The following is a 22,652-nucleotide window of genomic DNA, read 5'->3' on the forward strand; positions in this document are numbered from 1 at the left end:
CATTTTGTCGTCTCGTGCAGTTATGTGTACGTACATAAAACAGCTTGGCAAATTTACATTAAGTTGGCCAAATTATCTTGTAATTTCGAACATCTTCTAAACCCATAATGTCGACGAAACGGCCTACACGTGAGTCACTGTATTTGTATACATGTAATAGTTGCTAATTGTAAAAAAAAAAAAGTTTTCTATTTCGCGGATTTCACTTATCGCGGGTCATTTTCGGAACGTAACCCCCGCGATAAACGAGGGATTACTGTACACCAAATTTGATGTGTTTCTATGAACTTCACATGTTTGTGCTCATGGAATGCACTGAAGTAAATCTGAGGCCAAGCATCCCGTTATGCTAAAGCTCTGAGTGGCCCACTGGTTTTACACAGAGGAAAATGGGAGAAGGTGTGTGTGGATTTGTGCGTGGACGTGTGTATTCATGCGTGTGTGGGACTGTGTGTGTCTGTGTGTGAGAACAACAGGGCAGGGTCTCTTCCCCTTTCACCCCTAACCCCTGGGACAGCGGAAGGATGGGAGAGGGAGAAAGAGAGGGAGAACGAGAGGGAGAGTATAACAGAAAGATCTAGAGGGAGAGTATAACAGAAAGATCTAGAGGGAGAGTATAACAGAAAGATCTAGAGAGAGTTGTCATTGTCTCTAGGGTCCAGCGAGGGTTGAGTCACAGTGGAGGTTGGTGTGGTGTCAGTGGAAGGGGAGGGTGGTTGTGTGGGCTTTTAATAGAAGATAATTGTAGAACTGGTAGCCTTGCCATGTAACCCTTTGTGGGTGTAGTGTGTGTGGTTGCGTGTGAGTGTGTGGAGGGGGGGATGTGGGTGTGAGTGTGGAGAGGGGGATGAGGGTGGTGTGGTTGGGATGAGGGTTAGATGGCTACAGATTGAGGGGTAATAGTTTGGCAGGCTGGGTGCTAATATTGTCTGAACGGGGCCTCCAAACATACAGGCAGACCACCTGAGGGAGGGGAGGGTCAGAGTTGGTTGTCATGGCATCTCCATTGTCTCTGTGTGCTGTGGAATGCCTCACGTACGGTAGCTAGCTGTGTATAGTGTTAGAGTGTTCACATACACTGGCTCTATTAGATTAGCTAAATGGCTAAATACACACTCACTAAAGACAGCTAACACCCACACAACCCTTTTTCTACTCTGCTACTTGAGTCTGTGTTGCCTAATTAATTATTATCAAAGAGAGGAACTAATCCCATTTAGTCCTGTGTAGTTTAGTAGAGGATATAGGCCTACTGCCCAGTCCCAAATCAACTCCCTACCTCTACCCCATACCCTGCACACTCCCCCCAGCCCCCATGCTTATAGGGAAGGGCACTCAACATGTACTGCACTGACACAAATGACTGATGATTGGTTGAAATAAATTGATAATAAGAAGATTGTGGGAGCTGTACTGTTAGATTTCAGTGCAGCCTTTGATATTATTGACCATAACCTGTTGTTGAAAAAACTTACAGTGGGGAGAACAAGTATTTGATACACTGTCGATTTTGCAGGTTTTTCTACTTACAAAGCATTTAGTGGTCTGTAATTTTTATCATAGGTACACTTCAACTGTGAGAGACGGAATACAAAACAAAAATCCAGAAAATCACATTGTATGATTTTTAAGTAATTAATTTGCATTTTATTGCATGACATAAGTATTTGATCACCTACCAACCAGTAAGAATTCCGGCTCTCACAGACCTGTTAGTTTTTCTTTAAGAAGCCCTCCTGTTTTCCACTCATTACCTGTATTAACTGCACCTGTTTGAACTCGTTACCTATATAAAAGACACCTGTCCACACACTCAATCAAACAGACTCCAACCTCTCCACAATGGCCAAGACCAGAGAGCTGTGTAAGGACATCAGGGATAAAATTGTAGACCTGCACAAGGCTGGGATGGGCTACAGGACAATAGGCAAGCAGCTTGGTGAGAAGGCAACAACTGCAATTATTAGAAAATGGAAGAAGTTCAAGATGACGGTCAATCACCCTCGGTCTGGGGCTCCATGCAAGATCTCACCTCGTGGGGCATCAATGATCATGAGGAAGGTGAGGGATCAGCCCAGAACTACACGGCAGGACCTGGTCAATGACCTGAAGAGAGCTGGGACCACAGTCTCAAAGAAAACCATTAGTGTAACACTACGCCGTCATGGATTAAAATCCTGCAGCGCACGTAAGGTCCCCCTGCTCAAGCCAGCGCATGTCCAGGCCCGTCTGAAGTTTGCCAATGACCATCTGGATGATCCAGAGGAGGAATGGGAGAAGGTCATGTGGTCTGATGAGACAAAAATAGAGCTTTTTGGTCTAAACTCCACTCGCCGTGTTTGGAGGAAGAAGAAGGATGAGTACAACCCCAAGAACACCATCCCAACCGTGAAGCATGGAGGTGGAAACATTATTCTTTGGGGATGCTTTTCTGCAAAGGGGACAGGACGACTGCACCGTATTGACGGGAGGATGGATGGGGCCATGTATCGCGAGATCTTGGCCAACAACCTCCTTCCCTCAGTAAGAGCATTGAAGATGGGTCGTGGCTGGGTCTTCCAGCATGACAACGACCCGAAACACACAGCCAGGGCAACTAAGGAGTGGCTCCGTAAGAAGCATGTCAAGGTCCTGGAGTGGCCTAGCCAGTCTCCAGACCTGAACCCAATAGAAAATCTTTGGAGGGAGCTGAAAGTCCATATTGCCCAGCGACAGCCCTGAAACCTGAAGGATCTGGAGAAGGTCTGTATGGAGGAGTGGGCCAAAATCCCTGCTGCAGTGTGTGCAAACCTGGTCAAGACCTACAGGAAACGTATGATCTCTGTATTTGCAAACAAAGGTTTATGTACCAAATATTAAGTTCTGCTTTTCTGATGTATCAAATACTTATGTCATGCAGTAAAATGCAAATTAATTACTTAAAAATCATACAATGTGATTTTCTGGATTTTTGATTTTTGTTTTAGATTCCGTCTCACACAGTTGAAGTGTACCTATGATAAAAATTACAGACCTCTACATGCTTTGTAAGTACGAAAACCTGCAAAATCGGCAGTGTATCAAATACTTGTTCTCCCCACTGTATGTGTTATGGCTTTTCAACCTCTGCCATATCGTGGATTCAGAGCTATCTATCTAATAGAACTCAAAGGGTTTTCTTAAATGGAAGCTTCTCTAATGTCAAACATGTAAAGTGTGGTGTACCACAGGGCAGCTCTCTAGGCCCTCTACTCTTTTCTATTTTTACCAATGACCAGCCACTGGCATTAAACAAAGCATGTGTGTCCATGTATGCTGATGATTCAACCATATACGCATCAGCAACCACAGCGAATGAAGTCACTGAAACCCTTAACAAAGAGTTGCAGTCTGTTTTGGAGTGGGTGGCCAGTAATAAACTGGTCCTGAACATCTCTAAAAGTAAGAGCATTGTAGTTGGTACAAATAATTCCCTAAGTTCTAGACCTCAGCTGAATCTGGTAATGAATGGTGTGGCTGTTGAACAAGTTGAGGAGACTAAATTACTTGGCGTTACCTTAGATTGTAAACTATCATGGTCAAACCATATAGATTCAATGGTTGTAAAGATGGGGAGAGGTCTGTCCGTAATGAAGAGATGCCCTGCTTTTTTGACACCACACTACAAAAAGCAAGTTCTGCAGGCTCTAGTTTTGTCTAATCTTGATTATTGTCCAGTCGTGTGGTTCAGTGCTGCAAGAAAATACCTAGTTAAGCTGCAGCTGGCCCAAAACAGAGCGGCACATCTTGCTCTTCATTGTAATCAGAGGGCTGATATAAATACTATGCATGCCAGTCTCTCTTGGCTAAGAGTTGAGGAGAGACTGACTGCATCACTTCTTCTTTTTATAAGAAACATTGTGTTGAAAATCCCAAATTGTTTGCATAGTCAATTTACACAAAGCTCTGACACACACACTTACCCCACCAGGCATGCCACCAGGGGTCTTTTCGCAGTCCCCAAATCCAGAGCAATTTCAAGAAAGCGTACAGTATTATATAGAGCCATTACTGCATGAAACTCCGTTCCATCTCATATTGCTCAAATAAACAGCAAACCTGGTTTCAAAAAACAGATAAAGCAACACCTCACGGCACAACGCCTCTCCCCTATTTGACCTAGATAGTTTGTGTGTATGTATTGATATGTAGGCTACGTGTGCCTTTTTAAAAAAGTATGTAGTTCTGTTCTTGTCTATTAATGTTCTGTATTATGTCATGTTTCATGTTTTGTGTGGACCCCAGGAAGAGTAGCTGCTGCTATTGCAACAGCTATTGGGGATCCTAATAAAATACCAAAGTACCAAATACCCCTTGACACTTCCTGTAATACCCCATACACTTGTAGATCTGAAAGACTTTGGTCAAGTACACAGTTTAGCAGATGTTATAGCGGGTGCAGCGAAATGCTTATATTACTAGCTCCTAACAATGCAGTAAAATGTCAAACAGGTACACAAATAATCAATTAAAAAAAACAGAAATAACAACAAGAAATCAAGAAATGTCGGAATGAATCCAATTAACAGCCCAAATAGCACTGTAACAGTAATCCAAATGCAATCTTTACGTATCTACACCGGATGTATTTACACAAAATATACTAGGAATGATATGTAAAGCAGTAGATATATTAGTGTGAGCTACACTATACTGTACATATAAAGTGTGTAAAACAGTATGTAAACATTATTAAAGTGACCAGTGTTCAATGACTGTACATAGGGGTATGTACTGTACATACAGTGAGGGAAAAAAGTATTTGATCCCCTGCTGATTTTGTACGTTTGCCCACTGACAAAGAAATGATCAGTCTATAATTTTAATGGTAGGTTTATTTGAACAGTGAGCGACAGAATAACAACAACAAAATCCAGAAAAACGCATGTCAAAAATGTTATAAATTGATTTGCATTTTAATGAGGGAAATAAGTATTTGACCCCCTCTCAATCAGAAAGATTTCTGGCTCCCAGGTGTCTTTTATACAGGTAACGAGCTGAGATTAGGAGCACACTCTTAAAGGGAGTGCTCCTAATCTCAGCTTGTTACCTGTATAAAAGACACCTGTCCACAGAAGCAATCAATCAATCAGATTCCAAACTCTCCACCATGGCCAAGACCAGAGAGCTCTCCAAGGATGTCAGGGACAAGATTGTAGACCTACACAAGGCTGGAATGGGCTACAAGACCATCGTCAAGCAGCTTGGTGAGAAGGTGACAACAGTTGGTGCGATTATTCGCAAATGGAAGAAACACAAAAGAACTGTCAATCTCCCTCGGCCTGGGGCTCCATGCAAGATCTCACCTCGTGGAGTTGCAATGATCATGAGAACGGTGAGGAATCAGCCCAGAACTACACGGGAGGATCTTGTCAATGATCTCAAGGCAGCTGGGACCATAGTCACCAAGAAAACAATTGGTAACACACTACGCCGTGAAGGACTGAAATCCTGCAGCGTCCGCAAGGTCCCCCTGCTCAAGAAAGCACATATACAGGGCCGTCTGAAGTTTGCCAATGAACATCTGAATGATTCAGAGGAGAACTGGGTGAAAGTGTTGTGGTCAGATGAGACCAAAATAGCGCTCTTTGGCATCAACTCAACTCGCTGTGTTTGGAGGAGGAGGAATGCTGCCTATGACCCCAAGAACACCATCCCCACCGTCAAACATGGAGGTGGAAACATTATGCTTTGGGGGTGTTTTTCTGCTAAGGGGACAGGACAACTTCACTGCATCAAAGGGACGATGGACGGGGCCATGTACCGTCAAATCTTGGATGAGAACCTCCTTCCCTCAGCCAGGGCATTGAAAATGGGTTGTGGATGGGTATTCCAGCATGACAATGACCCAAAACACACGGCCAAGGCAACAAAGGAGTGGCTCAAGAAGAAGCATATTAAGGTCCTGGAGTGGCCTAGCCAGTCTCCAGACCTTAATCCCATAGAAAATCTGTGGAGGGAGCTGAAGGTTCGAGATGCCAAACATCAGCCTCGAAACCTTAATGACTTGGAGAAGATCTGCAAAGAGGAGTGGAACAAATTCCCTCCTGAGATGTGTGCAAACCTGGTGGCCAACTACAAGAAACGTCTGACCTCTGTGATTGCCAACAAGGGTTTTGCCACCAAGTACTAAGTAATGTTTTGCAGAGGGGTCAAATACTTATTTCCCTCATTATAATGCAAATCAATTCATAAAATTTTTGACATGCGTTTTTCTGGATTTTTTAATTGTTATTCTGTCTCTCACTGTTCAAATAAACCTACCATTAAAATGAAAGACTGATCATGTCTTTGTCAGTGGGCAAACGTACAAAATCAGCAGGGGATCAAATACTTTTTTCCCTCACTGTAGAGCTGCGGTCTGTAAGGTGCAGGGTAGACCTGGTAGCCGGCTAGTGACAGTGTCTGAGATTCAGGGCAGGGTACTGGGAGGAGGCCGGCTAGTGGTGGCCCAACAGTCTGATGGCCTGGAGATAGAAGCTGTTTATCAGTCTATTGGTCCCAGCTTTGATGCACCTGTACCGTCTCCGCCTTCTAGATGGTAGTGGGTGAACAGGCCGTGGCTTGGGTGGCTGGGGTCCTTGATGATCTTCTTGGCCTTCCTGTGACACCGGGTGCTGTATATGTCCTAGAGGGCAGGCAGTGTGCCCCCGATATTGTGTTGGGCTGACCGCACCACCCTCTGGAGAGCCCTGTGGTTGCAGATGGTGCAGTTGCCTTACCAGGCAGTGATACAACTCAACAGGATGCTCTCAATGGTGCATCGGTAGAGATTTAGGGCCCAAACAGAATTTCTTCTGCCTCCTGATGTTGAAGAGGCGCTGTTGTGCCTTCTTCACCACACTGTCTGTGTGAAGGGACCATTTCAGGTCGTCAGTGATGTGCACGCTGAGGAACTTGACGTTTTTTACCCGCTCCACTGCGGCCCCGTTGATGTGGATGGGGGCGTACTCTCTCTGCTGTCTCCTGTAGTCCACGATCAGCTCCTTTGTTTTGTTGAATTTGAGGGAGAGGTTATTTTCCTGGCACCACTCCGCTAGGGCTCTCACCTCTTCCCTGTAGGCTGTCTCATCTTTGTTGGTAATCAGGCCTACCACTGTTGTGTCGTCAGCAAACTTGATGATTGAGTTGGAGACGTGCATGCCCATGCAGTCATGGGTGAACCGGGCGTACAGGAGGGGGCTGATTCTCCTAACCATAAAACCCACGTTGTTGACACTGAAGCCTCTGAAGCCACCACTCACCACACAGAAATGGGCCTGTCTAACTGCTCTCATAAGCAGACGCCTGGTCTTCTTTTCTGAAGGAGGAAACTGGATAATTATACACCATACTCAGATACTCTCCTTTATTCCTCTAGTTAGAACCCCACCCTCTTGCCGTTCCGTTCTCTAACCTAAAGATTTCCAGTAAATCCTACAGAACACACACAGCTGTGGTGAGGAAGTTAGGGTGGGTTTGCACTGAGCTTCAGTACTGGGGGACAAAAATCAAATCAAATCAAATCAAATTGTATTGGTCACATGCGCCGAATACAACAGGTGCAGACATTACAGTGAAATGCTTACTTACAGCCCTTAACCAACAGTGCATTTATTTAAAAAATATATAATAATAAGTAAAAATAAAACAACAACAAAAAAAGTGTTGAGAAAGAAAAGAGCAGAAGTAAAATAAAATAACAGTAGGGAGGCTATATATACAGGGGGGTACCGTTGCAGGGGGCACCGGCTTGTTGAGGTAGTTGAGGTAATATGTACATGTGGGTAGAGTTAAAGTGACTATGCATAAATAATTAACAGAGTAGCAGCAGCGTAAAAAGGATGGGGTGGGGGGCAGTGCAAATAGTCCGGGTAGCCATGATTAGCTGTTCAGGAGTCTTATGGCTTGGGGGTAGAAGCTGTTGAGAAGTCTTTTGGACCTAGACTTGGCACTCCGGTACCGCTTGCCGTGCGGTAGCAGAGAGAACAGTCTATGACTAGGGTGGCTGGAGTCTTTGACAATTTTGAGGGCCTTCCTCTGACACCGCCTGGTATAGAGGTCCTGGATGGCAGGAAGCTTAGCCCCAGTGATGTACTGGGTCGTACGCACTACCCTCTGTAGTGCCTTGCGGTCGGAGGTCAAGCAGTTGCCATACCAGGCGGTGATGCAACCAGTCAGGATGCTCTCGATGGTGCAGCTGTAGAATTTTTTGAGGATCTGAGGACCCATGCCAAATCTTTTCAGTCTCCTGAGGGGGAATAGGCTTTGTCGTGCCCTCTTCACGACTGTCTTGGTGTGTTTGGACCATGATAGTTCGTTGGTGATGTGGACACCAAGGAACTTAAAGCTCTCAACCTGTTCCACTACAGCCCCGTCGATGAGAATGGGGGCGTGCTCAGTCCTCTTTTTTTTCCTGTAGTCCACAATCATCTCCTTTGTCTTGGTCACGTTGAGGGAGAAGTTGTTGTCCTGGCACCACACGGCCAGGTCTCTGACCTCCTCCCTATAGGCTGTCTCATCGTTGTCGGTGATCCGGCCTACCACTGTTGTGTCGTCGGCAAACTTAATGATGGTGTTGGAGTCGTGCTGGCCATGCAGTCATGGGTGAACAGAGAGTACAGGAGGGGACTGAGCACGCACCCCTGAGGGGCCCCCGTGTTGAGGATCAGTGTGGCAGATGTGTTGTTACCTACCCTTACCACCTGGGGGCGGCCCGTCAGGAAGTCCAGGATCCAGTTGCAGAGGGAGGTGTTTAGACCCAGGATCCTTAGCTTAGTGATGAGCTTAGAGGGCACTATGGTGTTGAATGCTGAGCTGTAGTCAATGAATAGCATTCTCACGTAGGTGTTCCTCTTGTCCAGGTGGGAAAGGGCAGTGTGGAGTGCAGTAGAGATTGCATCATCTGTGGATCTGTTGGGGCGGTATGCAAATTAGAGTGGGTCTAGGGTTTCTGGGATAATGCTGTTGATGTGAGCCATGACCAGCAAAAACAGGCCTCCTTCTCACTGTGCAGTGTGCACAAGATCCTTTTCTCATCCCATGCCTGTCTTCTCCTCTCATGTCACTCTTACATGATACATTCTTATAGCTAGACAGACAGGACTTAGACCTACAGAGGCCTACAGCGTTTGTGACAGTCTGTTGTATGGGAGTAAACTAGCCTACCATCTGAGATGCCTGTGTCTGTTGCATAATCTGTTTGTAATACAAAAGGGACACAAGCCAGTCTGTCTAACCCTACGCAGTAAAGCGCATGTGTGTGTAACGGTCTGATGGGTTCTTTTCTGGTGCTAATGACAGTCATCTGTGGTATGATCCAGACTCGTGCAGAGTTTTACACTAACGTTTTCCGCCATCAACTTTTTCAGTTGCTGGCACCAGCACATCATTTGGTGGCACAATTTTTTTTAAATATAAAAAAAAAGATAATTGATAATGACCTGGCTTGTGTCTTGTAATGTGCCTGCATTCCATACAGAACCAGGCTAATAATGACTAGCCATATTTAAATTAGCATGCCCTTGTGTAGGGCTGTGGCAGTCATACAATTTTGTCAGCTGGTTATTGTCATGCAAATAACCGCAGGTCTCACGGTAATTGACCGTTATTAACATAAACACGTTTAGCATCTCCTGGCTTCCACGCATAGCCTACAAGCAACTAATGCAGACTGTTGGAACTACAATTTAAAAAGTCTAATAAATCCATTTAATATAGCCTACACCATCACAATAAATCCTTTATTTATTTTAGACAGGTCTAAAGAAACATGATATGAAGAAAATGTAGCCTATTTCAGAAGAACAGAATAGCATATTCTGAGTTGTTCTTACAGTGGGGAAAAAAAGTATTTAGTCAGCCACCAATTGTGCAAGTTCTCCCACATAAAAAGATGAGAGAGGCCTGTAATTTTCATCATAGGTACACGTCAACTATGACAGACAAATTGAGAAAAAAAATTCCAGAAAATCACATTGTAGGATTTTTAATGAATTTATTTGCAAATTATGGTGGAAAATAAGTATTTGGTCACCTACAAACAAGCAAGATTTCTGGCTCTCACAGACCTGTAACTTCTTCTTTAAGAGGCTCCTCTGTCCTCCACTCGTTACCTGTATTAATGGCACCTGTTTGAACTTGTTATCAGTATAAAAGACACCTGTCCACAACCTCAAACATTCACACTCCAAACTCCACTATGGCCAAGACCAAAGAGCTGTCAAAGGACACCAGAAACAAAATTGTAGACCTGCACCAGGCTGGGAAGACTGAATCTGCAATAGGTAAGCAGCTTGGTTTGAAGAAATCAACTGTGGGAGCAATTATTAGGAAATGGAAGACATACAAGACCACTGATAATCTCCCCCGATCTGGGGCTCCACGCAAGATCTCACCCCGTGGGGTCAAAATGATCACAAGAACGGTGAGCAAAAATCCCAGAACCACACGGGGGGACCTAGTGAATGACCTGCAGAGAGCTGGGACCAAAGTAACAAAGCCTACCATCAGTAACACACTACGCCGCCAGGGACTCAAATCCTGCAGTGCCAGACGTGTCCCCCTGCTTAAGCCAGTACATGTCCAGGCCCGTCTGAAGTTTGCTAGAGTGCATTTGGATGATCCAGAAGAGGATTGGGACAATGTCATATGGTCAGATGAAACCAAAATAGAACTTTTTGGTAAAAACTCAACTCGTCGTGTTTCAAATCAAATCAAATCAAATCAAATTTTATTGGTCACATGCGCCGAATACAACAGGTGCAGACATTACAGGACAAAGAATGCTGAGTTGCATCCAAAGAACACCATACCTACTGTGAAGCATGGGGGTGGAAACATCATGCTTTGGGGCTGTTTTTCTGCAAAGGGACCAGGACGACTGATCCGTGTAAAGGAAAGAATGAATGGGGCCATGTATCGTGAGATTTTGAGTGAAAACCTCCTTCCATCAGCAAGGGCATTGAAGATGAAACGTGGCTGGGTCTTTCAGCATGACAATGATTCCAAACACACCGCCCGGGCAACGAAGGAGTGGCTTCGTAAGAAGCATTTCAAGGTCCTGGAGTGGCCTAGCCAGTCTCCAGATCTCAACCCCATAGAAAATCTTTGGAGGGAGTTGAAAGTCTGTGTTGCCCAGCGACAGCCCCAAAACATCACTGCTCTAGAGGAGATCTGCATGGAGGAATGGGCCAAAATACCAGCAACAGTGTGTGAAAACCTTGTGAAGACTTACAGAAACGTTTGACCTGTGTCATTGCCAACAAAGGGTATATAACAAAGTATTGAGAAACTTTTGTTATTGACCAAATACTTTTTTTTCCACCATAATTTGCAAATAAATTCATAGAAAATCCTACAATGTGATTTTCAGGATTTTCTTTTCTCATTTTGTCTGTCATAGTTGACGTGTACCTATGATGAAAATTACAGGCCTCTCTCATCTTTTTAAGTGGGAGAACTTGCACAATTGGTGGCTGACTAAATACTTTTTTCCCCCACTGTATGTTAGTCCCTGATCTGGCTATGCAATATGGATGTGGGCTACACAGTTCATTTAGCAGACAAGATTTGCTTAGAATTCCGTGGCATTATTTAATATAATTTTATAGTATGAAGAATACAATTGAACATAGCTGAATAAAATAGAAAGGATATTTTCTCCAAATGATTTCCGAGGGAGTGCGCACATGTGGCTATTCTGTGTTGAGCAATTAACAAGGAAACAGGTCGTCCTATATGCTTAATTTAGAGTTATTTATGCAACTTTAGTTGTGATACAAACGTTAGGCTATATCTTTTAATTTTTAATACATTTTAAGGCTGCATGATGCGACTCTAATGATGATTTGAAAAAGTTGCATGAAAGGCATGAGCTCTTCTCTGTTTCTTGTGCAGGCTGCACACACTTCATCACTCTCATTCACAATTTGACAAGCACGTGATAATGTTCTCACCCAGCAGACTATTTTTAATTTAATCTGGTCTTTACATATAGCCTATGGGTGGAATAATGTTTTATTTAAAAAACGTCATCCCATAGCCTGCACAGGAATAGCAAATGGAGGTTACGTGCGGTACATTTTTTTATATGCAAGCGAGTCAATAAGGCTAGGGGAAGCTTTTCCTTAAGTAAATTGAATTGCCAAAATTATATAGCCTATTTAGCCTACTCCCGTCTATACAGAAATAAATGAATAATTTTTAATAGGCTACTAAAGCATGATTTGGCCACAGAAGATCATTAGCTTCTTTAAAAAAAATAAGTTGTGAATTGTTTTAAATCTTATTGCCTACAGTCGGAAGGAAAGGCAGCACGTGCAATTTGGGCAGATTGTTGTAGAGTTGCGACTGTCTGTGAAAAGTATAGAGGCCAAGCCAGGCATATCGCAATATTTCCAAATAAAATCACAGGAAAACATCGTTTGGAAAGCAAATGGTTATTGCTGTAAAGAGAATACAATAAAAAGACTAATCTCTCTTTTAGTTATCAAAATTATCAACTTAATTGAGCAAACAAAAGTATAACCTATCTTATTGGCACCAGCGGAGAGCATCGCCAATATCCGCGTTGAGTATGTATGCAAAAAAAGTATGCATTACTACTTTAAGAATAATGCATTTTTGAATAGCCCTACCCAATGTCATTATGCATTGACATACACCTTATGTTTACATTCTCAAATATGTCAGAATAATGTGAGCATTGCCTGACTAAATAGACAGCATGCTCCTGACACAAACACACTAATAAAGTCTGTCCATGTGGTAGCTAGTCAATCTCGCCATTTGAGATGTTGAAGAGTGATTGAGAGGTTACTGTATCATGTTTTAAAAATGAAAAATCAATCAAAAACCGAGTTCCCTTTGTAATGGAACGCTTTGTATGGAAAACCAAGTTGAAGCCAACATTCAATGTTGTCTTGCTGATAATAACCGCACATAGTTTTACCGCAACAAGTGCAACAGACTAGCGCAACGCCCTTCAATTGAAATGGCGGGGGGTGAAACAAAGCTCCTACATCTCTCATAACAACTGATCAGAAACGAAATAACGAAATAATTATATTGGAGCAGTAGAACTTCTAAATCAGCTACCATAACTTCAATGACTAAAGAGGAAATGTCTGATTTTCAAGGTAGGCTATTATTCCATGATGACTGAATTGCACATTGCAATGTTTCAGCAGAGAGGAAGAGGCGAAGCGAGAGGGCTCACTCTCGCCAAAATATGTCCTATGTAAGCCCAATGCGTTTCTATGGGAATAATGTGCAGACCTAAGCTTGTCGCCTGCCTTCCCGCCTTTGGGACAAAGACTCCCATTGTTAGGGTGGAGACATGATGATCTCATCATTATATACAGATCTCTGGTTCAGCCTGTTGTGAATTGGAATGGAAAGTTGGCGGCTGCACTGTTGGCGGATGGTGGATTGCCCTAAAGTAAATGGATGTTTCGCCAAAATTATATAATTACTCCTGTCTAAATAATATAATTCAAAATACTTCACCAGGGAGCATGACTTAGCCACAGAGGATCATTAGCTTATTTTTTAAAAAATAGCAGTGATTTTTGGGAAGTGTATTTGGGAAGCCTGCAATTTGCGTAGGTGGCGTTGCAATAGGTCTAGCTGATTGAGTTGCGGCTGTCATTGAAAAGCGTCTAGATAAAGCGTAAAGATAATGTGTCTTGAATATAATTTAAAATGTTGCATCAGCCCAAGATGGCGTAGCAGTGCGGTCGTGTTCTCTTGTGTGTCCATGTAAATAGCCAGTTTTTTGTAATTTTTTTTGTATTTTAGGTATATATTTCCCTATCACACTTTTCATCCTTCTACTAAATATACTTTCCTGCAACCCGCCTCACTCAATGTAGAACGGATTCTATTATTTACTCACCTTTATCTAGAATCTCCAGTTGAAACTAGCCAGCCAGCTAACTAGCTAACTAGCTACTTGCTATTAGCCACCGTTAGCGGTTTTCACCCAGAACATCGGATTTTCTTCCGGAATAACTGAATCACTGGACCTTAACATGCATTGTCCGTGGCCTGCACTATCTACCTGCCAGCTCTAGCCTGGACTATTATTGGCCAGTCTGCACTGTCTGCACAGCGTGTTATCGACCCAGAACCTATCGGATTTTCTGCCGGAATCACTGAATCAGTGGACCTTTAACACTGGATAATCGCAACTAGGTAGCTGCAACCAAATGAACGTTGTTGTTGGCTAATCAGCCTTGAGCTAGCCTTGAGTCAGGCACATCTCCCGGCTATCTACCTCTCTGTCAACCGGACGGGACCTCCTAGAGTCGACACAGAGCCCCGCCGATCCATCACGACTGGTCTGCCGACGTAATCGTCTGTGGTTTCAACAGGCTTCCCGTTGCGACGACCACGCAAACGACAGCCGTGCTTCCTGATCGCTGTGCTGTGGTACCAATTCAAACTGCTCTCGGACTCACATATTGCTGTTCACTGGACCTTATGATCACTCAGCTGCACAGCTGATGCCTGCTGGACTGTTCCTTTACACAGTACCCTGTCCTGTTTATCTGTTTAGACTCAGCCCAAACTTTATCGCCATTACCAGTTGTTGTCTTAGCTCTCTCTAATAACACCTGTGATTGCTTTATGCCTCTCTCCCATGTCAATATGCCTTGCCTATTGCTGTTCCAGTTAGTTCTTATTATACAATTTCACTGTAGAACCCCAAGTCCCTCTCAAACTGCCTCAAATAGTTCCTTTGTTCCACCCCCCATACACGCCAAGACCGGCTCAATCGGTGCCTCCAGTGATGCTATCTCTTTCATTGTTACCCAACGCTTAGGTTTACCTCCACTGTACTCATATCCTTCCATATCCTTGTCTGTACATAATCCCCTGAATCTATTCTACAACGCCCGGAAATCTGCCCCCTTTATTCTCTGTACCCAACGCACTAGAAGACCAGTTCTTAAAGCCTTTATCCGTATCCTTATTCTAGTCCTCCTCTGTTCCTCTGGTGATGTAGAGGCTAACCCAGGCCCTGCAGTCCCCAGTATCACTCCTACTGTGGTCCTCTGTAGCTCAATTGGTAGAGCATGTCGCTTGTAACGCCAGGGTAGTGGGTTCGATCCCCGGGACCACCCATATGTAAAAATGTATGCACACATGACGGTAAGTCGCTTTGGATAAAACCGTCTGCTAAATGGATAATTATTATTACTCCCCAGGAGCTATCATTTGTTCGTACTGCTTGGTGACATAAATTGGGATATGCTTAACACCCCGGCCATCCTACAATCCAAACAAGATGCCCTCAATCTCACACAAATTATCAACGAACCTACCAGGTACAACCCTAAATCTGTAAACACGGGCTTCCTCATAGATATCATCCTGACTAACTTACCCTCTAAATACACCTCCGCTGTCTTCAACCAGGATCTCTGCGATCACTGCCTTATTGCCTGCGTCCGTAACGGATCCGCGGTCAAACGACCACCCCTCATCACTGTCAAACGCTCCCTAAAACACTTTAGCAAGCAGGCCTTCCTAATTGACCTGGCCCAGGTATCCTGGATGGATATCGATCTCATTCCGTCAGTAGAGGATGCCTGGTATTTCTTTAAAAGTAATTTCCTCTCAATCTTAAATAAACATGCCCCATTCAAAAAATACAGAACTAAGAACAGATATAGCCCCTGGTTCTCCTCAGACTTGACTGCCCTTGACCAGCACAAAAACATCCTGTGGCGTACTGCATTAGCATCGAATAGCCCCCGCGATATGCAACTTTTCAGGGAAGTTAGGAACCAATATACACAAGCAGTTAGGAAAGCAAAGGCTAGCTTTTTCAAACAGAAATTTGCATCCTGTAGCACTAACTCCAAAAAGTTTTGGGACACTGTAAAGTCCATGGAGAATAAGAGCACCTCCTCCCAGTTGCCCACTGCACTGAGTCTAGGAAACACTATCACCACCGGTAAATCAACAATAGCATTTTGCTACGGCTGGCCATGCTTTCCACCTGGCTACCACTACCCCGGCCACCAGCTCTGCACCCTCCGCTGCAACTTGCCAATGCCCCCCGCTTCTCCTTCTCACAAATTCAGACAGCTGATGTTCTGAAAGAGCTGCAAAATCTGGACCCCTACAAATCATCTGGGCTAGACAATCTGGACCCTTACTTTCTAAAACTAGCTGCCGAAATTGTCGCAACCCTTATTACTAGCCTGTTCAACCTCTCTTTCGTAACGTCTGAGATCCCCAGAGATTGGAAAGCTGCCGCGGTCATCCCCCTCTTCAAAGGGGGTGACACTCTAGATCCAAACTGTTACAGACCTATATCCATCCTGCCCTGCCTTTCTAACGTTTTTGAAAGCCAAGTTAACAAACAGATCACCGACCATTTCGAATCCCACCGTACCTTCTCCGCTATGCAATCCGGTTTCCGAGCTGGTCATGGGTGCACCTCAGCCACGCTCAAGGTCCTAAACGATATTATAACCGCGATCGATAATAGACAGTACTGTGCAGCCGTCTTCATCGACCTGGCCAAGGCTTTCGACTCTGTCAACCACCACATTCTTATTGACAGACTAAATAGCCTTGGTTTCTCAAATGACTGCCTCGCCTGGTTCACCAACTACTTCTCAGATAGAGTTCAATGTGTCAAATCGGATGGCCTGTTGTCTGGACCTATGGCAGTCTCTATGGGGGTGACACAGGGTTCAATTCTTGGGCCGACTCTTTTCTCTGTGTATATCAATGATGTCGCTCTTGCTGCTGGTGACTCTCAGATCCACTTCTACACAGACTACACCATTTTGTATACATCTGGCCCTTCATTGGACACTGTGTTAACAAACCTCCAAACAAGCTTCAATGCCATACAACACTCCTTCAGTAGCCTCCAACTGCTCTTAAACACTAGTAAAACTAAATGCATGCTCTTCAATCGAACGCTGTTGGCACCCGCCCACCCGACTAGAATCACTACTCTCGACGGGTCTGACCTAGAGTATGTGGACAACTACAAATACCTAGGTGTCTGGTTAGACTATAAACTATCCTTCCAGACTCACATTAAGCATCTCCAATCCAAAGTTAAATCTAGAATCGGCTTCCTATTTCGCAACAAAGCCTCCTTCACTCATGCTGCCAAACATGCCCTCGTAAAACTGACTATCCTACCGATCCTTGACTTCGGCGATGTCATTTACAAAATAGCTTCCAACACTCAACTCAGCAAATTGGATGTAGTCTATCACAGTGCCATCCGTTTTGTCACCAAAGCCCCATATACTACCCACCACTGTGACCTGTACGCTCTTGTTGGCTGATCCTCACTACATATTCATCGCCAAACCCACTGGCTCCAGGCCATCTATAAATCACTGCCCGCCTTATCTTAGCTCATTGGTCACCATAGCAACACCCACCCGTAGTATGCGCTCCAGCAGGTATATCTCACTGGTCATCCCCAAAGCCAACACCTCCTTAGGCCGCCATTCCTTACAGTTCTCTGCTGCCAATGACTGGAACGAATTGCAAAAATCTCTGAAGCTGGAGACTCTTATCTCCCTCACTAACTTTAAGCATCAGTTGTCAGAGCACCTTACCGATCACTGCACCTGTACACAGCCCATCTAAAATTAGCCCACCCAACTACCTCATCCCCATATTGTTATTTATTTTGCTCATTTGCACCCCAGTATCTCTATTTGCACATCATCTATCATTCCAGTATTAATACTAATTGTAATTATTTTGCACTATGGCCTATTTATTGCCTTACCTCCAACTCTGTGTTGTTGTTTTTATCGCACTGCTTTGCTTTATTTTGGCCAGGTCGCAGTTGTAAATGAGAACTTGTTTTCAACTGGCTTACCTGGTTAAATAAAGGTTAAATAAAAAAATAGATATGAAGATATGGTGTGTGTCGCTCCAGAATGCATGCAGATGTAGGAAAGTGCCCATTTTGTCAATGTCTTATTTCTGATTTTCTTAACTCACCATGTACACCACACATGCTCTCTTAGGAAAGTAAACAAATTCAATTTTTTTAACATCCCATTGCGAATGATAGTTCCTCAGTATTTGAAAATTATTTCCAATACTCTCTCGATAATCACCAAACCAAGGTGTGAAAGAGCAAAATATCATGATCTGAAGATCCCATATAACCAGTGTAAACGTCATTAAAAAAAACAGCTTTCTGTCCCGAGCTCACTGGCGCAGGAAACTTTGAGGGCCCGGAATAGGCTAGTTTATACAATGTTGCAAGTTCGTTAGCGACAGTTTCGGGCCGGACCCTGTGATGATTTGATACAATGTTGAACTTCACTAACATTAGCTCAAGTCAAGACAGATCGATAGGGAGGCAGACAGGCGGAGAAGAGAGATGAATGTGATTGAAAGAACCGGAATTTCCATAAGGATATTTTCTACTGTTTTTATTTGTCGGATTTAGGTCTATGTATTTTACTTAGTTGATGATGGAAGTTATAAGCCTACTGCTGCATTGGCCTATAAGCTATCTCTGAGTTCTATGTTCTAATTTCTTTAGCCGCCAATGAATCACAGTGTATCAATGTGTCCATATCGCAGAGGCTAGGGCTCTCGCCATAGTTGAATTTTAACGTTTAGATTTTTATCATTTTACTTCCGATTTTGATGGTTAACCACGTGACAATGATTTTGAGAAACAAAAACGTTATTATTGAAATGAAACTGTTCCACAAAAATGTGCATATAGAAATAATCATAACTGGCACGCAGATCGGTAGAAATTGTAGGATAAATTGTAAGCTTCCCTAAACTTGAAACTAATGAGCTGCCTATGGTCTTTACTATTATACCCATTAAAAAAATTGTAAACGCACAAGCGCATGCACACATAGGAGGTCCCGTGAAAAGACGGACCCTGCTATGGAAATCAAATGCCGGTCCAACTGATTCGTTCTGGCGCCGATGTCTGTACTCAACCAATACTTTTACGTTTTTAAATACCTGGTTTGCATACCCATTCTTGCCTTAGCATTTACTGGTAGACATCAGAACTTGGAACATCTTTCCTACTGCTTTCCTATCCCTACTGCTGTTGGTCTTCGCTCCACACAACAACCAGCTCTCTGCCCAACATATTATCTATAGGCTATATGTGTGCAGCGCGCGTGTGATAAATAATCGACATAACAAACGAACAGCTTCGGGAATCCATCTGTTTTTTAATCAATTATATAGCCTAGATTAAAACCCCAAACTGCCCATTGACGGGGATGATCGACTGGCCCGGATGGTTTCCAAAACCTCCCTGTATGTCGAGCCCTGACACACACAGACGGGCATTCCTGTGCCATTGTTGCCTCTTCAGAAAGTTGGTTTATTTTTGGTCAATTGCACATTACCGTTTGAATAAACCATGATTATAAAAATAAACCCGGGTAAAACATTTTTCACTGGCACCCTAGGATCAATTAAAAATGTGTGTTGCACTGCCAAGTCAAACAGTCACAAATGCGACTGCAGTATCAAACCCTGTTGTGCTCTGTACTCTACCAGCCAGGGTTCTGCTGAAGCTGCTGCTGCTCTTAACCCTGTTGCCAGCCGGGCTTCCCTTCTCTCTCTCTTTCTGTGCATTTCCCTCTTTGAGTTGTAAGCAGCAGTTACAGGGTCTGATTAAGTTTTATAGGGATGGTTTCCCCCTACACAGATTAAGCCTAGTGCTGGACTAAAAAGTTAATCTCCTTTGAAAATGCTTTTTAATCCAGGACTAGGCATAATCTGTGTCCGGGATACCGCCCCATAATGTTATTGAGCATGTATAATGACATTATACTGTATCAATGCCTCTCCTCCTCTCTCCTGGTGTAGCTGGCGTGCTGCTGTGGCTCGGCAGCCTGCTCCTGTTGTTGTGGCTGCTGTCCTAAAATCAAGCAGTCCACATCAACACGCTTCATGTACGCCCTCTACTTCCTCCTCGTCACCGTCATCTGTGTCGTCATGATGTCACCCACCGTGGAGCAAGAGATGAGGGACCACGTGAGTACACGGACGATCGCATGTAGACACCCACACACGCACGCACGCACACACACACACACACAAGAAACATGCTCACACCACATACACGTTCGGCCCTAAATGTCTGGTCCTGTCTCATATCCAGCCTTGATGCTGTTTTAGACACAGAGACCCAGTAGAGCTCTAGAATAGTTTTGGAAGCTCTAAACTCCACATAAACCCTGTAATAAAGCCTTCCCTGGCAGAGCAGAGTGGAGCAGAGCTATGGAAAAGGCTGCTGTGTGTCATTTCCTGTGTGTGTAATTGTACGGTAGTTAGGATGGCCTAGTTTAGTGCAGGCTGCCACGGGGGCTAACACAGACTTTAACTACAGCCTCCCTCAGTGTGCTCTGATGTCCTGCTGCCAGTTCACTCCAAACTACAAGAGAAACGTGGCACAGTGCAGTAAACCCCACAGTTCAGTTACTACACCCTAGCTCAGTTATTCCAGATATATTTCCATGTACTGTATGCTACATCTAGTTATCAGACTGTACTCTACCATGATAATGCTTCATTCCCTGTCGCCCTAGCTCAGTTAGTACAGAGTGCTCCAGTCTCCACATGGGCAGGTCAAGGCCACACGTGTGTGGCTGTGTGGTGGTTATTATTTACAGAGGGAGGTTAGGGACTAGGGAGCTGAGTGAAAGAGGGAAAGCCACGGTGCTATTCAGTGTTTTCTGGGTTTGTGCTGCTCTTTCTTCAGTATTATGGTGTTCTGTCTTTGCTATGAGAAAAGCTGTCACTACACAAATGGCTTTACTATCCCAGGCTGATCAACTCTGTAAGCCAGTTGTTATTGTGGAAAACACAAGTCTTAGCAGCTCTCTGTTCAGGAGCTGTAGTAGGGCCAGGAGCTGTAGTAGGGAGGAGCTGTAGTAGGGCCAGGAGTTGTAGTAGGGAGGAGCTGTAGTAGGGCCAGGAGCTGTAGTAGGGCCAGGAGCTGTAGTAGGGCCAGGAGCTGTAGTAGGGCCAGGAGCTGTAGTAGGGCCAGGAGCTGTAGTAGGGCCAGGAGCTGTAGTAGGGCCAGGAGCTGTAGTAGGGCCAGGAGCTGTAGTAGGGAGGAGCTGTAGTAGGGCCAGGAGCTGTAGTAGGGCCAGGAGCTGTAGTAGGGTCAGGAGCTGTAGTAGGGAGGAGCTGTAGTAGGGCCAGGAGCTGTAGTAGGGAGGAGCTGTAGTAGGGCCAGGAGCTGTAGTAGGGTCAGGAGCTGTAGTAGGGCCAGGAGCTGTAGTAGGGTCAGGAGCTGTAGTAGGGCCAGGAGCTGTAGTAGGGCCAGGAGCTGTAGTAGGGCCAGGAGCTGTAGTAGGGCCAGGAGCTGTAGTAGGGCCAGGAGCTGTAGTAGGGTCAGGAGCTGTAGTAGGGCCAGGAGCTGTAGTAGGGTCAGGAGCTGTAGTAGGGCCAGGAGCTGTAGTAGGGTCAGGAGCTGTAGTAGGGTCAGGAGCTGTAGTAGGGCCAGGAGCTGTAGTAGGGTCAGGAGCTGTAGTAGGGCCAGGAGCTGTAGTAGGGAGGAGCTGTAGTAGGGTCAGGAGCTGTAGTAGGGTCAGGAGCTGTAGTAGGGCCAGGAGCTGTAGTAGGGTCAGGAGCTGTAGTAGGGTCAGGAGCTGTAGTAGGGTCAGGAGCTGTAGTAGGGTCAGGAGCTGTAGTAGGGCCAGGAGCTGTAGTAGGGCCAGGAGCTGTAGTAGGGCCAGGAGCTGTAGTAGGGTCAGGAGCTGTAGTAGGGAGGAGCTGTAGTAGGGCCAGGAGCTGTAGTAGGGAGGAGCTGTAGTAGGGCCAGGAGCTGTAGTAGGGCCAGGAGCTGTAGTAGGGCCAGGAGCTGTAGTAGGGCCAGGAGCTGTAGTAGGGAGGAGCTGTAGTAGGGCCAGGAGCTGTAGTAGGGCCAGGAGCTGTAGTAGGGCCAGGAGCTGTAGTAGGGTCAGGAGCTGTAGTAGGGCCAGGAGCTGTAGTAGGGCCAGGAGCTGTAGTAGGGCCAGGAGCTGTAGTAGGGTAAGGAGCTGTAGTAGGGCCAGGAGCTGTAGTAGGGCCAGGAGCTGTAGTAGGGCCAGGAGCTGTAGTAGGGTCAGGAGCTGTAGTAGGGCCAGGAGCTGTAGTAGGGCCAGGAGCTGTAGTAGGGCCAGGAGCTGTAGTAGGGTCAGGAGCTGTAGTAGGGTCAGGAGCTGTAGTAGGGCCAGGAGCTGTAGTAGGGCCAGGAGCTGTAGTAGGGTCAGGAGCTGTAGTAGGGTCAGGAGCTGTAGTAGGGTCAGGAGCTGTAGTAGGGCCAGGAGCTGTAGTAGGGCCAGGAGCTGTAGTAGGGTCAGGAGCTGTAGTAGGGCCAGGAGCTGTAGTAGGGCCAGGAGCTGTAGTAGGGTCAGGAGCTGTAGTAGGGCCAGGAGCTGTAGTAAGGGGTTTCCCTTCTGGATGAGATTCCCTCTAAAATGAGCCTAGTCCTTCATGAGCTAATGATGTTATCTTTCTCTGTCTCTCCCATGGTGATGTTATTATGTCTCATTGTAACAGAATACTATTACAGCACTTTTGTAAGTGTCGTCTGGCTTGGTCACCTGGCCTGAGTAAATAAGAGATTGTCTGTAGAGAGTGCAACAGTGACACACAAAATCAACATGATTTTGGCT

The 22,652-nt window shown here is 45.0% G+C and overlaps 1 protein-coding gene across 1 annotated transcript in view; it reads left to right on the forward strand.

The window, feature by feature from the left end:
- Positions 1-22,652, forward strand: part of LOC311141111 (serine incorporator 5-like) — a 43,225-nt gene that overhangs the window by 12,161 nt on the left and 8,412 nt on the right. The window contains exons 2-3 of the mRNA XM_084176375.1: positions 19,855-20,026; positions 20,412-20,448. Coding sequence (XP_084032501.1) covers positions 19,855-20,026; positions 20,412-20,448 — 209 coding nt within the window. The remainder of the gene's footprint in view (positions 1-19,854; positions 20,027-20,411; positions 20,449-22,652) is intronic.

Source organism: Coregonus lavaretus, assembly GCF_964263955.1.
Source record: "Coregonus lavaretus genome assembly, chromosome: 14".
Taxonomy (NCBI): Eukaryota; Metazoa; Chordata; class Actinopteri; order Salmoniformes; family Salmonidae; genus Coregonus; species Coregonus lavaretus.